The sequence below is a fragment of the Petromyzon marinus genome, chromosome 56 (genome assembly GCF_048934315.1).
Source record: "Petromyzon marinus isolate PM22_M1 ecotype Great Lakes invasive population chromosome 56, UKy_Petmar_22M1.pri1.0, whole genome shotgun sequence".
In the NCBI taxonomy this organism is placed as follows: Eukaryota; Metazoa; Chordata; class Hyperoartia; order Petromyzontiformes; family Petromyzontidae; genus Petromyzon; species Petromyzon marinus.
This window is the reverse complement of record NC_133722.1, coordinates 5,131,171-5,150,352: the sequence shown is the minus strand read 5'-3', so window position 1 is coordinate 5,150,352 and position 19,182 is coordinate 5,131,171. Positions and strand designations below refer to the sequence as shown.

Sequence of the window (19,182 nt, the reverse complement as noted above, 5' to 3'; positions counted from 1 at the left end):
CTGTGTGAGTCTATGGGTCTCTGTGTGAGTCTATGGGTCTCTGTGTGAGTCTATGGGTCTCTGTGTGAGTCTATGGCTCTCTGTGTGAGTCTATGGGTCTGTGTGAGTCTATGGGTCTCTGTGTGAGTCTATGGGTCTCTGTGTGAGTCTATAGGTCTCTGTGCAAGTCTATGGGTCTCTGTGTGAGTCTATGGGTCTCTGTGTGAGTCTATGGGTCTCTGTGTGAGTCTATGGGTCTCTGTGTGAGTCTATGGGTCTCTGTGTGAGTCTATAGGTCGCTGTGTTAGTCTATGGGTCTCTGTGTGAGTCTGTGGGTCTCTGTGTGAGTCTATGGCTCTCTGTGTGAGTCTATGGGTCTCTGTGTGAGTCTATGGGTCTCTGTGTGAGTCTATGGGTCTCTATGTGAGTCTATGGATCTCTGTGTGAGTATATGGGTCTCTGTGTGAGTCTATGGGTCTCTGCGTGAGTCTATGGGTCTCTGTGTGAGTCTATGGGCCTCTGTGTGAGTCTATGGGTCTCTGTGTGAGTTTATGGGTCTCTGCGTGAGTCTATGGGTCTCTGCGTGAGTCTATGGGTCTGTGTGTGAGTCTATGGCTCTCTGTGTGAGTCTATAGATCTCTATGTGAGTCTATAGATCTCTATGTGAGTCTATGGGTCTCTATGTGAGTCTATAGATCTCTATGTGAGTCTATGGGTCTCTATGTGAGTCTATGGGTCTCTATGTGAGTCTATAGATCTCTGTGTGAGTATATGGGTCTCTGTGTGAGTCTATGGGTCTCTGCGTGAGTCTATGGGTCTATGTGTGAGTCTATGGGCCTCTGTGTGAGTCTATGGGTCTCTGTGTGAGTCTATGGGTCTCTGCGTGAATCTATGGGTCTCTGTGTGAGTCTATGGCTCTCTGTGTGAGTCTATAGATCTCTATGTGAGTCTATAGATCTCTATGTGAGTCTATGGGTCTCTATGTGAGTCTATGGGTCTCTATGTGAGTCTATAGATCTCTGTGTGAGTCTATGGGTCTCTATGTGAGTCTATGGGTCGCTGTGTGAGTCTATGGGTCTCTGTGTGAGTCTATGGGTCTCTGTGTGAGTCTATGGGTCTCTGTGTGAGTCTATGGGTCGCTGTGTGAGTCTATGGGTCTCTGTGTGAGTCTATGGGTTCCTGCGTGAGTCTATGGGTCTCTGTGTGAGTCTGTAGATCTCTGTGTGAGTCTATGGGTCTCTGTGTGAGTCTATGGCTCTCTGTGTGAGGCTATGGGTCTCTGTGTGAGTCTATGGGTCTCTGTGTGAGTCTATGGGTCTCTATGTGAGTCTATGGGTCTCTGTGTGAGTATATGGGTCTCTGTGTGAGTCTATGGGTCTCTGCGTGAGTCTATGGGTCTCTGTGTGAGTCTATGGGTCTCTGTGTGAGTCTATAGATCTCTGTGTGAGTCTATGGCTCTCTGTGTGAGTCTATGGGTCGCTGTGTGAGTCTATGGGTCTCTGCGTGAGTCTATGGGTCTCTGTGTGAGTCTATGGGTCTCTGTGTGAGTCTATAGATCTCTGTGTGAGTCTATGGGTCTCTGTGTGAGACTATGGGTCGCTGTGTGAGTCTATGGGTCTCTGCGTGAGTCTATGGGTCTCTGTGTGAGTCTATGGGTCTCTGTGTGAGTCTAAAAATCTCTGTGTGAGTCTATGGGTCTCTGTGTGAGTCTATGGGTCGCTGTGTGAGTCTATGGGTCTCTGCGTGAGTCTATGGGTCTCTGTGTGAGTCTATAGATCTCTGTATGAGTCTATGGGTCTCTGTGTGAGTCTATGGGTCGCTGTGTGAGTCTATGGGTCTCTGTGTGAGTCTATGGGTCACTGTGTGAGTCTATGGGTCTCTGTGTGAGTCTATGGGTCTCTGCGTGAGTCTATGCGTCTCTGTGTGAGTCTATGGGTCTCTGTGTGAGTCAATGGGTCGCTGTTTGAGTCTATGGGTCTCTGTTTGAGTCTATGGGTCTCTGCGTGAGTCTATGGGCCTCTGTGTGAGTCTATAGATCTCTGTATGAGTCTATGGGTCTCTGTGTGAGTCTATGGGTCGCTGTGTGAGTCTATGGGTCTCTGTGTGAGTCTATGGGTCACTGTGTGAGTCTATGGGTCTCTGTGTGAGTCTATGGGTCTCTGCGTGAGTCTATGCGTCTCTGTGTGAGTCTATGGGTCTCTGTGTGAGTCAATGGGTCGCTGTGTGAGTCTATGGGTCTCTGTGTGAATCCATGGGTCTCTGTGTGAGTCTATAGATCTCTGTGTGAGTCTATGGGTCGCTGCTTGAGTCTATGGGTCTTTGTGTGAGTCTATGGGTCTCTGTGTGAGTCAATGGGTCGCTGTGTGAGTCTATGGGTCTCTGCGTGAGTCTATGGGTCTCTGTGTGAGTCTATGGGTCGCTGCGTGAGTCTATGGGTCTTTGTGTGAGTCTATGGGTCTCTGTGTGAGTCAATGGGTCGCTGTGTGAGTCTATGGGTCTCTGTGTGAGTCAATGGGTCGCTGTGTGAGCCTATACATGTTGAACTTCTTTCACACCGTGTGCTAATCGGAGGTGCGGTGGAAGAACAACAAACTTAATATTTACGGATCTCATTGCTGTGTGCGTGATCCCAATTGAGTAATTTACAGGTGGCATGTTTTGGCCAATACCACAGTTCAACCGTGTGCATGTGTGTGCGCGTGTGTTTATTTAGCTATGGGAGGAAACTGCACAGAACCCAGAGAAAACCCGTGCAGAACTTGGGGGGGGGGGAGCTGAAATACGAACTCCACACACTCGTCCACACTCATTCAACACACAAACTCAACGCTGGGCAGAAAGCGAACACCACACACGGTATTCAAATATTGAGATGTTACCAGGCAAGGCACACGGATCTATGCAGCTCTTTTTCAGAAGGAACGTGGCAAGAAATGACAGCTCAACTTAGTGGCGTGTCACGTGGGAATGTGCAGCAGCAGCAGCAGCCAAATACTCGAAACGCGTGACGTTGATTTTAAATGTGGAGGGGGAAAAAACTGGAGGACCCGCAGAAAAAGCAACGCGACCACGGGAAGAGAGAGAGACACGCAAAATTAAAATATACAGCAGCAGGCGTTAGGGGCAGGATCGAACCCACGACCTCCTGTAAACCAAGCGAGGTAGTTAACATCTCCTAGCCACCGTGATGATGATGATGATGAAAGAGACACGCAAACTTCAAATATACAGCAGGCGTTAGGGTCGGGATCGAACCCACGACCTCCTGTATACCAGGCGAGGTAGTTAACATCTCATAGCCACCGTAATGATGATGAAAGACACCTCAAACTCCAAATATACAGCAGGCGTCAGGGTCAGGATCGAACCCACAACCTCCTGTATACTAGGCGAGGTAGTTAACATATCCTAGCCACCGTGATGATGATGATGAGAGAGAGACGCAAACTCCAAATATACAGCAGGCGTCAGGGTCGGGATCGAACCCACGACCTCCTGTATACCAGGCGAGGTAGTTAACATCTCCTAGCCACCGTAATGATGATGAAAGACACCTCAAACTCCAAATATACAGCAGGCGTCAGGGTCAGGATCGAACCCACAACCTCCTGTATACTAGGCGAGGTAGTTAACATATCCTAGCCACCGTGATGATGATGATGAGAGAGAGACATGCAAACTCCAAATATACAGCAGGCGTCAGGGTCGGGATCGAACCCACGACCTCCTGTATACCAGGCGAGGTAGTTAACATCTCCTAGCCACCGTGATGATGATGATGATGAAAGAGACACGCAAACTTCAAATATACAGCAGGCATTAGGGTCGGGATCGAACCCACGACCTCCTGTATACCAGGCGAGGTAGTTAACATCTCTTAGCCACCGTGATGATGATGAGAGACACCTCAAACTCCAAATATACAGCAGGCGTCAGGGTCAGGATCGAACCCACACCCTCCTGTATACCAGGTGAGGTTGTTAACATCTCCTAGCCACCGTGATGATGATGAGAGACACCTCAAACTCCAAATATACAGCAGGCGTCAGGGTCAGGATCGAACCCACGACCTCCTGTATACCAGGCGAGGTTGTTAACATCTCCTAGCCACCGTGATGATGATGAGAGACACCTCAAACTCCAAATATACAGCAGGCGTAGGGTCGGGATCGAACCCACGACCTCTTGTATACCAGGCGAGGTTGTTAACATCTCCTAGCCACCGTGATGATGATGATGATGATGAGAGAGAGACACCGCAAACTCCAAATATACAGCAGGCGTCAGGGTCAGGATCGAACCCACGACCTCCTGTGTACCAGGCGAGGTTGTTAACATCTCCTAGCCACCGTGATGATGATGAGAGACACACAAACTCCAAATATACAGCAGGCGTCAGAGTCAGGATCGAACCCACGACCTCCTGTATACCAGGCGAGGTTGTTAACATCTCCTAGCCACCGTGATGATGATGAGAGACACGCAAACTCCAAATATACAGCAGGCGTTAGGGTCGGGATCGAACCCACGACCTCCTGTGTACCAGGCGAGGTTGTTAACATCTCCTAGCCACCGTGATGATGATGAGAGAACGCATACTCCAAATATACAGCAGGCGTCAGAGTCAGGATGGAACCCACGACCCCCTGTGTACCAGGCGAGGTTGTTAACATCTCCTAGCCACCGTGATGATGATGATGATGAGAGAGACGCAAACTCCAAATATACAGCAGGCGTTAGGGTCGGGATCGAACCCACGACCTCCTGTGTACCAGGCGAGGTTGTTAACATCCCCTAGCCACCGTGATGATGATGAGAGACACCTCAAACTCCAAATATACAGCAGGCGTAGGGTCGGGATCGAACCCACGACCTCCTGTATACCAGGCGAGGTTGTTAACATCTCCTAGCCACCGTGATGATGATGATGAGAGAGAGACACCGCAAACTCTAAATATATAGCAGGCGTCAGGGTCAGGATCGAACCCACGACCTCCTGTGTACCAGGCGAGGGAGTTAACATCTCCTAGCCACCACGTGTCACGAGTGTCGCCGCTGCACTGCCACCCGCCGTGCCTGGGCCCCAGTGATCCGTCGGGAAACACGAGGCCACTCGTTCAAATCAGATTGGTGTGCCGAGTTCTCACCCGGTTCGGCAAATGGACTGGCAACTTGACAGGCACTGTGTTACGTGCACGTTGAACTTCTTTTGCACCGTACGTAGCCAACCGTGCTGAATCGGAGGTGCGAGGGTGGGGGGGGAGGAGAAGGACAACAAACTGAGCGCAAAAGGCAGTTGTATAGAGATGAGTTTTTTAATCCTTAATATCGGAAGGAAGAGCGTTCCAGACGGCCGTAGCACGCCGCTGCTGCTGCTGCAAGGACGACACCGGAGAACCAAATCTCCAGTGAATGTCCACGGAGTGCTGTGAATATGAGACCGCCCCCCCCCCCGGCCCCCCCCCTATCATAGTCGCCCTAACAGCAGCCGACGCAGGCTGTAGGGGCAAGCGGTGCGAGTCAGCAATTTCCTTGGATAAGCAGCGTCACCACGCACGGCCATAGATTGTGTCCCCAATGGCCAGGAGACACTCGTTGTAAAGGGTGGGAGAGGCCCGCCCGACCGGTTGAGACGTTAGCCGTGGGCGAGGGATCGAGCCCAGCGCGCTAACCACTGCGCCACCGCTCCGCCCCCCCCCCTCCCCCCCACGGACATAAATACACAAAGACAAAGATCCTCCGTCATAGCCTTAACAGACGTTTTCGGGCAAGTGCTGTTTGCGAGCACCGACGAAAGCTGGCACGGTACACCCACCCCCGACCGCCTTTGTCTCCCCAGTGGCGATGTTTACACACCGCGCCAGGTACTCATTTGAGGCTGAGTCGACCTAGGGGAGGCACCAGGACCGGTTCAGATAATCGCCATACACAAGCACAAATACGTACGACACACACACACGCACACACACAACACATGCACATTTAAATCTAGATTCAAAACGAACTTCTTTTATAACTGTTTTTTTTGGTGTTCACTCTATCCGGCTGGCTGCGTACTGTGCGAAAGAAGTTCACACACACGCACACACCTACCGCCTACAAAGCACTGACCAAAATGCACACCGTCGTCACTTCTGCAGGGAACTTCCCAAGTCGCTTGCCTCATCTCCGATACGATAAGCGGCGTCTTTCCCCCTTCTCCCCCCCCCCACCGTGCGCTGAAACGACGTCGGATTTTCGGTCGCATCATTGCATCACCGCGATTGCTTGCGGCGGCAGAGTCGGGGGGTGGTGTTGTAATGATGCCCTGCGATGTTGATTGCGTCCACTGCCTTTGCGCTTCAACAACAAATGTGGCCTCTGCGCGACTCTTCCAGGAGGCTTTCTCGACCCCAACGTCATCCGTAACGAGAGGTTTTTGTTTTTGTTTTGGGGGGATTAGATCGCGTAAATGTATAGATAGACGCGTCGTTAAGTCTACATTTGAAGTTTTCGTGACTGCAAGGGATCCGTGATCTTTGGTCCTTTCGGTGAAAGTAACGTAGGTAGAAAAATAAAAAAAAATAATGAACATAATTAAATTAAAATAATGAAATCGCCGCGTTTTTGGGGCGCAACACAAGCGTCCGTCATCAGAGTACGTGTGTCGTTAATGTTGTGGCTTGGCTCTCCAACACACAACCGGTGGTGCTGTACTAGTATACTACACTATACTCTACACTATACACTACACTATACACTACACACTAGTGCTGTACTAGTATACTACACTATACACTACTATACACTACACTATACACTACACACTAGTGCTGTACTAGTATACTACACTATACACTACACACTAGTGCTGTACTACTATACTACACTATACACTACTATACACTACACTATACACTACACTATACACTACACTATACACTACACTATACACTACACTATACACTACACACTAGTGCTGTACTAGTATACTACACTAGACACTACACTATACACTACATTATACACTACACACTAGTGCTGTACTAGTATACTACACTATACACTACACTATACACTACACACTAGTGCTGTACTAGTATACTACACTATACACTACACTATACACTACATTATATACTACACACTAGTGCTGTACTAGTATACTACACTATACACTACACTATACACTACTATACACTACACTATACACTACAAACTAGTGCTGTACTAGTATACTACACTATACACTACACTATACACTACACTATACACTACACACTAGTGCTGTACTATTATACTACACTATACACTACTATACACTACACTATACACTAGTGCTGTACTAGTATACTACACTATACACTACACTATACACTACATTATACACTACACACTCGTGCTGTACTAGTATACTACACTATACACTACACTATATACTACACTATACACTACATACTAGTGCTGTACTAGTATACTACACTATACACTACTATACACTACACTATACACTACACACTAGTGCTGTACTAGTATACTACACTATACTCTACTATACACTACACTATACACTACATTATACACTACACACTAGTGCTGTACTAGTATACTACACTATACTCTACTATACACTACACTATACACTACACACTAGTGCTGTACTAGTATACTACACTATACACTACTATACACTACACTATACACTACACACTAGTGCTGCACTAGAATACTACACTATACACTACACACTAGTGCTGTACTAGTATACTACACTATACTCTACTATACACTACACTATACACTACACACTAGTGCTGTATTAGTATACTACACTATACACTACTATACACTACACTATACACTACACACAAGTGCTGTACTAGTATACTACACTATACTCTACTATACACTACACTATACACTACACACTAGTGCTGTACTAGTATGCTACACTATACACTACACACTAGTGCTGTACTAGTATACTACACTACACACTACTATACACTACACTATACACTACACAATAGTGCTGCACTAGTATCCTACACTATCCACTACACTATACACTACACACTAGTGCTGTACTAGTATACTACACTATACACTACACACTAGTGCTGTACTAGTATACTACGCTATACACTACACACTAGTGCTGTACTAGTATACTACACTACACTCTACTATACACTACACTATACACTACATACTAGTGCTGTACTAGTATACTACACTATACTCTACTATACACTACACTATACACTACACACTAGTACTGTACTAGTATACTACACTATACACTACTATACACTACACTTTACACTACACACTAGCACTGTACTAGTATACTACACTATACACTACACACTAGCGATGTACTAGTATACTACACTATACTCTACTATACACTACACTATACACTACACACTAGTGCTGTACTAGTATACTACACTATACACTACACACTAGTGCTGTACTAGTATACTACACTATACTCTACTATACACTGCACTATACACTACACAATAGTGCTATACTAGTGACGAATTGGCCACGTTCCATTGACGTGACAACCTCTTGCTAGTTGGCTGTGTCGGGTGGTGGCGGGTTTTGACGATACATTTACGCGAACTAACCCCCCCCAAAAAAATCTTTAAAGGCCATTTGTCAAGCCCAACATCCTGAATTAAGCCGCCCGAAGCTGGAATCCTGTTGTCACATCTGTGGCGGTGAACCAAGCCGCAATCTCGCTTGCACTTTGAATTCACAGTGATTTTCGAATGTCATGTGACCACGATTCACATGCCAGTTTTTCAAACACAAAAAAAACTGTTCATCAGGATGAACTTTCGATGTTGATTTGAAGCTTTCGTGACTGCAAGGAATCCACAACTCTTTGTGGTTCTTTCCGTAAAGTCCACGTAGGTAGAAAGTAAAATGAATCGCGACGTTTCGATCGCAACACAAGCGGTCGTCCTCAGGCGGAATAATAAAAAATATAATCCAGCAGTAGAGCTGCTGAACCAGCGAGAGAGCAGCTACAACAACAAGGAGGTTCAAAGTCGATTTGGTGCTTTCGTGACTGCAGGAATTACTCTTTGTTTTTTTTTCGGTAAAGTCACGCAGAAATAAGAAATAATAATAAAATTGCATAATAAGCATACGACGTTTCGATTGCAACGGGGGCAATCATCATCAGGCATAGAAGAGCTAAATTTAAGAGAGAGAGGAAACACAGAACCGCAGATATATATACAGACACCTAAGTAGAGGGAGTTAACACAGAGACACAAAGAGAGACACAACGTATGGAGCACAGAGAGATAGGGTCTCTGTGCCGAGGCCTTAGGATGTAGGGGAGACAAAGAGAGATGGAGAAGCACATCAAATCGAACAAGATTTAGTAAAATTTGGAAACAATATAATGCAACACAGAGGGTCGGTCAAAACACAATTAACGCATGGTCTGGCTGATTACGTTATTTCAAAGATTGCTAAATTATAGGTTAAGAGTGAAAGAGTACAGATAGAGTAGAGATCACAGACACATACATAACGCTCTCTGTTTAGATGTCTATATATGTGTCCAACTGCCCAGTAGCGTCCTTCACGAGCCTCCTCCACAGAGGCCGATCTTGACACGGCTGGTACCAGTCATCGGCAAGTCCACTCAGCTCCACGTCCTCCTGTACCACATCACTCCATCTCTTCTCTAGCCCGTGCCGCACCCGTTTAGCCCCCTTGATCCGGCCGAACAAAAGCTGTTTCGGCATGCGGTGGCTGGGCATGCGGGCTACATGACCCAGCCAACGCAGCCTTGCTTGCCGGAGGAGCTCACCGATGGGACCAACCTTGCCCAGATCTTTCAAGGATTTGTGAGCTCCTCACACAATCCAGCCTGGTTAAACCCAGGATGGATCGTAGGCAGGCTAGCCTAAATGTTTCTAACCGGCAAAGATGTTCCATTTGGGGGGTCCACGTTTCGCAAGCGTAGAGAAGGGAGGGAATGACCGTGGCCGAGAGGACCTGAGGCTTAGTGCGGATCGACAGACCAGGTAGCTTCCACACAGCATTACTTCCACACAGCATTACGCAACCGACGAAAAGATATTGCCGCTCGACTGATTCGGAGTGAGACCTCTGCTGTTAAACTGGAGCCAGTCATAAGCACACTGCCTAGGTATGGGAAACTCTCCACTCTCTCCACAACTGCCCCATCACCGATTGGGAGTTGTGGGGGTGGAGTGTCCGATGGTACAAAATACCCAGGCAGGTGCTTAGTTTTGGTGGGGCTGATTGTAAGGCCCCATCTCTTAGTGGCACGCTCCAGTCTCAGCAGCAGCGTCTCCAACTCCTCCTCTGAATGAGCAGCTATTACCAAATCATCGGCACACATGACGTGGTTGAGCAATAGGAAGCCATCCCTTGACCGCACCCGGGCATCGATCAGCCTCCCATTATATCTGTACCATATGGAGATTCCCCCGGTACAGCAACTGAAGGCTTCACGAACTACGTGGTCAAAATAGATGTTAAATAATGTGGGAGCCAGAAGACATCCCTGTCGCACCCCAAGGTATACAGGGAATGGCTCTGACTCCCGGCTACGTAGTTTTACCCGGGCCCGCTCACCATCATGAAGGTCCTTAATGATCGTGAGCAGAGGGTCAGGTACTCCAAAAGCACAAAGAACAACCCAGAGCCCAGGCCTACTGATGGTATCATAGGCCTTGACCAGGTCAAAAAAGCAGAGATGTAGGTCTTGCTGGAATTCCCTACACCTCTGCTGTAGCAGACGGACAGAAAATATGACATCTGTGCAGGACCGCCCTTTCCTGAAACCGCATTGGGGCTCCGCAAGCCTCTCCTCAGCGTGCCTGGCAAGGCGATGTTGAATAATCCTTGACAGGACCTTTCCCGGCACACTGAGGAATGAGATGCCCCCGTAGCTGTTACAGTCTGTGCGGTCCCCCTTCTTAAAGAGGGGGACCACCAGGGCATCCTTCCAATCCTGCAGAACCCGTCCAGTGGTCCAGACTGTTGTTATGATGTCATATAGGGCAGTCTGTACACAAACGCCACCCTCCCTCAGCATTTCGCTTGGGAGATCATCTCTGCCCGGTGCCTTTCCTGGTCTCAGACTCCAGATCGCCTGCAGTACTTCCTCGACAGATGGCACTTCAGCCAGCCACTCATAGGGGGTGACTTCTTCCAATATTTGAGGCACCGCAGCCTCAGCAGGGTCATCCTCACTTTGTGCCACGATGTTTTCCTGGCTGAGGGATTTTCCCTTCCCCAGGACCTCACAGAAATGCTCAGCAAATCTGCTAACCTGTTCCTGGGGGTCGGAGATTGGATCACCGTTTCTTTCCCCAAATGATGGTAATAGGTGTGGTGCTGCAGGTTACTTTTTTGATGGAGTTAAATAGAGATTTGTGATCGCGGGCCACTGAGGCAGACTCCATCTCCTCAGCAACCCGTGACCACCACCCATCCTTGCAGCGCCTCACGGCTCTCCGAACCTTCGAGCGAAGGCTGCGGTAAGCCTCCTCATTCTCTGACGTGTGATTCTGTAGCCGATGACAGTGGGCCTGTCGCTTTTTCTCAACCATCCTGAACACCTCCTCTGTCAGCCAGGGTCTCTGGGGAGGTCTGGACCGCGTACCCAAAGCAGCCAATGCAGCTGCATGAGTGACAGTCCTAAACCTCGCCCATTTACCCTCGACATCAGGAGGAGTGGGGGACGATGCCAACCCCAGCCGCAGGCGATGATGAAATTCTCGCTTGCAACTTTCATCAGATAACTGAAACCAGGCCACTTTAGGTTGGAATGGGGTCCTGGGTGTACACCCACCACCGGAGCGGAAGAATGGCAGGCGCATCTTACAGATGACTAGTCGATGGTCAGAGGGCAGATCAGCTCCACGGTAGGTCCTGGTGTCAAGGACATGGATGGGCTCGCATCCGCTGGTCCGCCACTATGTAGTCCAGCAGATGTTCTTGCTTGGACTAGACATGCATCCATGATGTTGTGTGGATGCGCCGATGCGGGAACAGCGTGTTGGTAATTACAAGCCCATGGGCTGCACAAAAATCTAGGAGCCTCCTACCGTTGTTATCTCACACACAGTCACACACATACACAGTCACTGTCTCACACACACACAGTCACACACATACACAGTCACACACATACACAGTCACTGTCTCACACACACACAGTCACACACACACATACACAGTGACACACACACAGTGACACACACACAGTGACACACACACAGTGACACACACACAGTGACACACACACAGTGACACACACACAGTGACACACACACAGTGACACACACACAGTGACACACACACAGTGACACACACACAGTGACACACACACAGTGACACACACACAGTGACACACACACAGTGACACACACACAGTGACACACACACACACAGTGACACACACACACACAGTGACACACACACACAGTGACACACACACAGTGACACACACACACAGTGACACACACACACACAGTGACACACACACAGTGACACACACACACACAGTGACACACACACAGTCACTGTTTCACACACAAAGACAAGGACAAAGATCCCCCATATAGCCTTAACAGACTGTAGGGGCAAGTGCTGTTAGCGAGCACCTATGAAGGCCGGAACGGTACACGAGGGGGTGGGTGGCCAGCACCACGCCCGACCGCCTTTGTCTCCCTAGTGGCAATGTTTACACACCGCACCAGGTACTCATTTGAGGCTGAGTCGACCTAGGGGAGGCCCGGGACCGGTTCAGATAATCGTCACTGGTGTTGGCCGTGAGCGGGAATCGAACCCGGGTCGCCAGGTTCATAGCGCAGCGCGCTAACCGCTACACTATCGCTCCCCACACACACACACAGTCACACACACAGTCACTGTCTCACACACACACAGTCACACACACACACAGTCACTGTCTCACACACACACAGTCACACACACACACAGTCACACACATACACAGTCACTGTCTCACACACAGTCACACACACACATTCACTGTCTCACACACATACACAGTCACTGTCTCACACACACACAGTCACACACACAAAGTCACACACACAGTCTCACACACACACACACAGTCACACACACACACAGTCACACACACACACAGTCACTGTCTCACACACACAGTCACACACACACAGTCACTGTCTCACACACACACAGTCACACACACAAAGTCACACACACACACAGTCTCACACACACAGTCACACACACACACAGTCACTGTCTCACACACACACAGTCACACACACACAGTCACTGTCTCACACATACACAGTCACACACACACAGTCACACACACACAGTCTCACACACACAGTCACTGTCTTACACACACAGTCACACACACAGACACACACACACAGTCACTGTCTTACACACACAGTCACACACACAGTCACACACACACAGTCACTGTCTTACACACACAGTCACACACACACAGTCACACACACACAGTCACACACACAGCCACATACACAGAGTCACACACACACAGTCACACACACACAGTCACACACACACAGTCACAGTCTCACACACACACACAGTCACACACACACAGTCACACACACACAGTCACACACACACAGTCACACGGTCCCACAAACAGTGACACACACAAAGGGTCCCACATATAAACTTTAACGAGACTGTTAGGGCCAAGTGCTGTTAGCGAGCACCTATTAAAGCCGCCCCTGCACACGAAGGGGTGGGTGTCGGCCAAGCCCCACGCCCGGCCGCCTTTGTCTTCCCAAGTGGCGATGTTTAACACACCGCACCGGGGTACTCGTTTGAGACGTTTAAGTCTCTAACACACTAGAGACAAAGTTCCCCCGTGTAGCCTGCAACAGACTGTTGGGGCAAGTGCTGTTAGCGAGTAGCAGCACTTGCCGAGGCCGGCACGGCAACACGGGGGGTGGGGGGGTGGCTTGGCCAGCAGCTCGCCCGGCCGCCTTTGTCTCCCCAAGTAACGCGACAATGTTGAACACACCGTACCGGGGTACTCGTATGAGACGCAGTCCTGTACCGCCACGAACTCACTCACGCGTGTGTGCAAGTGGAGTCGCTCCGCTGTTCCAGAGGGAATTCAACTTGGCCCCGGAGACATCGTGTGGCTCGGTAGTGCTGGGCTCTGAGCCATTGGGGGGGGCAGGGCAGTAGTGGGAGGGGGGGGGCATGGGGCAGGGCAGTAGTTGGCGGGGGGGTAGCGGGGGAGGGGCGGGGCGGCGTGGGCTGGGCGGGTGACGTGTGCACCAAAGATAAAGACGCACCCGCATAGGCGGACACACACAAGCGGCTGTTGGGGCAAGTGCTGTGAGCCAGTTCAGTAGCGCCTCTGAGTGCCGGCACGACGCATGGTGGGTGGGTGGCCGGCCGCCTTTGTCTCCCTCGTGGCGATGTTTACACTCGGTACTCATTCGAGGCTGAGTCGACCTAGGGGGAGGTGGGGGGAGGGTTCCGGTTCTAGATAATCGTCGCCGGCGCTGGTGGTGGCCGTGAGCGGGGCTGGAACTCGGCTCTCGCCCGGTTCCATGCGCTAACCGCTGCGCCACCGCTCCCCATCACGAACCACCAGCCGGGGGGGGGGGGGGATGTGGCGAGACGGCCCCGGGGGTGCGGCTAGGGAGGGGTCGGGCTTGGGTCTGCGTGGTGCGGGGTTAGTGGCTGGTTAGCTATCTGGTTAGGGGTAGGGGGCTGGTACTAGGTGGCTGGTAAGTGTTAGGGCTAGTGGCTGGTTGGCTATCTGGTTAGGGGTAGGGGGCTGGTACTAGGTGGCTGGTAAGTGTCAGGGCTAGTGGCTGGTTGGCTATCTGGTTAGGGGTAGGGGGCTGGTACTAGGAGGCTGGTAAGTGTTAGGGCTAGTGGCTGGTTGGCTATCTGGTTAGGGGTAGGGGGCTGGTAGAAGGTTGGTTTTGGTGGCTGGGTGGCTTAGTTTATTAGGGTTAGAGCTAGTGACGGTTGACTAATTGGTTAGGGGTAGGGCTGGTACGAGGTTGGCTAGTTAGTGAGGGTTATGGCGAGTGGCAGGTCAGCTAATTGGTTAGGGATAGGGCGAGTACTGGGGGCGGCACACACACTCACACCTCAAGGCTCGCTGATGGCACCACGGGCCCAGGTGCCATGTGTTGACCGACTGAGATGACTGGCCGATGCACCACCCGTGCTCCACACGGTGCCAAATATATTCGTTTTAGCCGCCCGGCGCTCCGCTCGTTGCTCTGAGAGCGTCGCTCCTCTGCCCTCCGTTGTTGCTGGAGGGTGACTGCCTCTGTCTGGCCAGTAGCAGCGTCCTCCACGAGCCTCCACCTTTAACAGAGGGCGATCTTGACACAACCACGTAAGGCCATCTCGAGCCCGTGCCGCGCCCGTTTAGACCCTTCTATCCGGCCAAACAATAAAGCCATAGACTTTTGGGGAAAGTGCTGTTTGCAAGCACCTATTAAAGGCCGGTTCGGTAGACAAGGTTGTGGGTGGCCAGCACCACGCCCGGCCGCCTTTGTCTCCCCAGTAGCGATGTTCACACACCGACCTAGGTTCTCATTTGAGGCCGAGTCGACCTAGAAGAGGCCCGGGACCGGTTCGGGTAATCGTCACCGGTGTTTGCCGTCAGCGGGAATCGCCGGGCTCGCAACGCAGCGAGCTCACCACTACCACACAGAGACAAAGATCCCCCGTGTAGCCTGTAACAGACTGTTGGGGCAAGTGCTGTCAGCGAGCGGCACCTACGAAGGCCGGCACGGCGCACGAGGGGGGTGGATGGCCGGCACCACCCCCGGGTCGCCTTTGTCTCCCCAGGTGGCGACGTTTGCACAACTCCACGCGTACACGCACGTGTACACGCAACACATACTCACATTCCAGGGCAGTGCACGGGCACTTGTAATCTGTATTTGTTCATTCACAGTTTATATCACGTATAATAAACAATACACGTACTCAAGCGTCGCTGTTTTTATTTCCAACCGGTGCTTGGGCGCGTGTCTACGACGACCCGTGGCCTCGCCCGACGGGAGTACACAACTTTATAATTACGGGGGACTCCTCGAACTTACGAGCATTCGACTTACGAACTTTTCAGAGATACGAACACACCTGCTCCGTATGTCCAGTTACCTGTTCGGGCCGAGAGTCGTGAGTTCAACCGCCGTGCAATAGATGGCGATGGTTGTTTGGTGTCATTATCCGGAATTCCCCGGCATTCCCGTTCATTACCCAGCATTCCCGTTCATTACCCAGAATTCCCGTTCATTACCCAGAATTCCCAGCATTTCTACCTGGGCCGCAGCCATTGTCTGTTGTTGTGCTGCCACTGTGGGGTTGATAATGATCAGATCGTAGTAAGACGAACCAGTGGCATCTACATCACCATCTACATCACATCTTTTAAAGCCATTCCCCGCGTTTAGTGTACACACGCCGTGCACAACGTGTTTGGAATCGACAGGAGAAAAGTTTGGACTTGCGAACAAATCGACTTACGTACACAGACCTCTGGAACCTAACACGTTCGTAAGTAGAGGAGTCCCCGTATCGTTCTCGTTCAATAATTAACATCAGCATGCGGACATTGTTAACAATTCCTGTACAGCCACACGGCACGGGGCATCACGCCTAGCAAAGGCGTTGTCGGTGTACGTGTGTGGACGTTCCAGTCATCTCGCGAGTCAACCCATCATCATTACACGTGGCCCAGTGAGTCTTCCGTCACATCACGTGACAGCCTCAGGGCGCACCTTCGAGTCTGGCACGAGAATCGTGGCTACGTGGCCGCCACTTTGCTGGCAAACGGCGGCAGCTGCTGCTGTATACCGATGTATGTGGGCACATGGTAAGATACAAAACTAGTTTTAGGTGTATTTGTGTGTATATATATTTTTTTGAAGTGATGCGTTTGCCTTTACAACGCTTTGCACTCCTATCTTGTTAGCCTATTGTTTGTTGTTGTTACGTTCTGACCCGCCAAGTGAAAAAAAGCGCTTTATAGCTCATCAGATTCCTCCAGAACAAATACATATTCTGATGTGTCAGTATGTATGGACGTTTGTATTTTGTGGTATTCTATTTTCATTTTAAAGCCGCAGTATTATTATTATTGACGAATGTGTGTTTTTTTTAGTCTGGCAATTGCGTGCGCACCACTCCCAACCTCAACGCAGCAACAGCAGCATCACAAGATCATTTGTAAGTAACTATGAATTAGCATGCACGTTGATCTTCTTTCGCACCGTACGTAGTCAACCGTGCGAATCGAAGCTGCATGCAGTCCCCCCTCACCACTCCGAGAGATCGAGGGGGGGGGGGGGGGTGGCTTGGAGATGTTAACTCCATCGCCTGGTATGCAGGAGGTCGTGAGTTCGATCCCATGACCCCCGCTGAAAATGTGGAGTTTGCGTGTCTCTCTCTCTCCCTCTCTCTCCCCACGTGGTCGCGTGGATTTTCTCCAGGTGCTCCTGGGATTTCCACTCTACATTAAGAATCAACGTCACGCGTTTCGAGTATGTGGCCATTATACATTTCCACGTGATAAGCCGCTTCGTTGAGCGTATCATTTGTGATAACCAGGTCGCTTCTAAGGAAAGAGCTGTACAGGTCAGTGGGCCTTACCTGGTAAGTTTAACACGTAGGCTTTCGCGACCAATATCATCCATGATATAGTTTTCTTGGGGTTAGATCGCGTAAATATATATGTGTCGTTAAACCCGCCACCACCCGACACGGACAATTAATAAAGGTTCGTCATGTGAACAGAACGTGCCATTTCGTCACTAGTACAGCACACCGGTGTGTTTGGAGAGCAGCTCCACAACGATTACAATCCGAGTACGACGTTTCGCCGGTAATTACAACTGGCATCATCAGGCGGACAGCAAACAGATTTGTGAAGAAATAAAATTGAGATTAAATTGTTTATAGTTTCAATTTGCCGTGGACCTTACATACAATAAGGGGGCCGCACGCAGCAGGCAAATTTTTTTTTGTCCGTTAATGAATAATGAGATCTGTCCCACGTGGTCTCCATCCCCAGGTTTCCAGCCCCAGGACTCCGTCAACTTCTCGGCATCACTGACAGAGTTGTGTGTTTGTATAAATGTGTGTGTGTGTGCGCATGCACCTAGCCTGGCACAAGAGTCGTGGTGACATCATCGCCGGTTGTTGTTGTTGTTGGTGTGTGTACACTATGTTTGCTTTTCAATGTGTCTAGGTATGCATGCTGGTATTTGTTATTGTACTCTGTGTGTGTCTGTGTTGGTAACGTACGTGTAAAAGACAAAGATGCCCCAAATGTAGTAATAGGTTTTTACCCTTTTAGCTGGCACAAAAACTGACACCTTTATACAAGGGATCATGTTTGCAATAACCACAACACAAGCAGTCAAAAATGCAAACAAAAAGAGACAACTCTGATAATGATGATGGCACTGTCCTTGAATTTGATTGGTCCACACCCGAGACGGCTTTTCTTAGAGCCCTAGTTTCCACTGGTGTTGGACCTATTACTATATCTTATTACTGGCAAAGGAGGTCTCAATATGCCCCAAATATGTTGAAGGCTCTCCGGGGGGGGGGGGGGGGGGGGAGTGCTGTTAGCGAGCACCTGTTAAGGATGGACACGAGTTCGATTCTAGCTCAGGGCCAACATCGGTGACGATTATCTGAACCGGTCCCAGTCCTGGGCTTCATCTAGGTCGACTCAGCCGTAACATTTGTACCTGGCGCGGTGTATAAACATCGCCACCGGTAAGACAAAGGCGGCCGGGCGTGGTGCTGGCCATCCACCCCCTCGCGTCACATTCCGGCCTTCGTAGGTGCTGCTCGCTAATAGCACTTGCCCCAAACGCTTGTTGAGACTATACGGGAGAACATTTGTCTTTGTATCATGTGTTTGCTTGGTGCAATAAATACAGAGTCATGAATACCAACACGTTGAACGTTATACAGCACAAATGTACACGGACGTCGATGAGTGTCCCTGCTCAACTGACACGTGGTACTGGTGGAGGGATAACACCTCCGTCGGCAGCCTTGAAATCCAGTGGTGTCAATTACATTCCAGTGTTGGTGACAAGTCCCGTGCATATGATGAACGCCCGTTGGCTCTCCAAATGTAATAATTTCGCCGATCGTTCAGAGATTGTAAGC

General features: G+C 49.9%; 1 protein-coding gene across 5 annotated transcripts in view; it reads right to left on the bottom strand.

Moving 5' to 3' along the window:
* Positions 1-17,160, bottom strand: part of LOC116954731 (transmembrane ascorbate-dependent reductase CYB561-like) — a 32,024-nt gene extending 14,864 nt beyond the window's left edge. The window contains exon 1 of one of the 5 annotated variants that reach the window (XM_032975488.2): positions 16,156-17,160. In XM_032975488.2, the coding sequence (XP_032831379.2) occupies positions 16,156-16,261 (106 nt within the window). In that variant the 5' untranslated portion in view covers positions 16,262-17,160. Of the gene's footprint in view, positions 1-5,126; positions 5,372-6,090; positions 7,370-14,037; positions 14,201-16,155 lie in introns of those variants that run through there. The other 4 variants (XM_032975490.2, XM_032975489.2, XM_076052494.1 and 1 more) reach the window with 4 other exon arrangements.
* Positions 17,161-19,182: the final 2,022 nt, after the last annotated feature.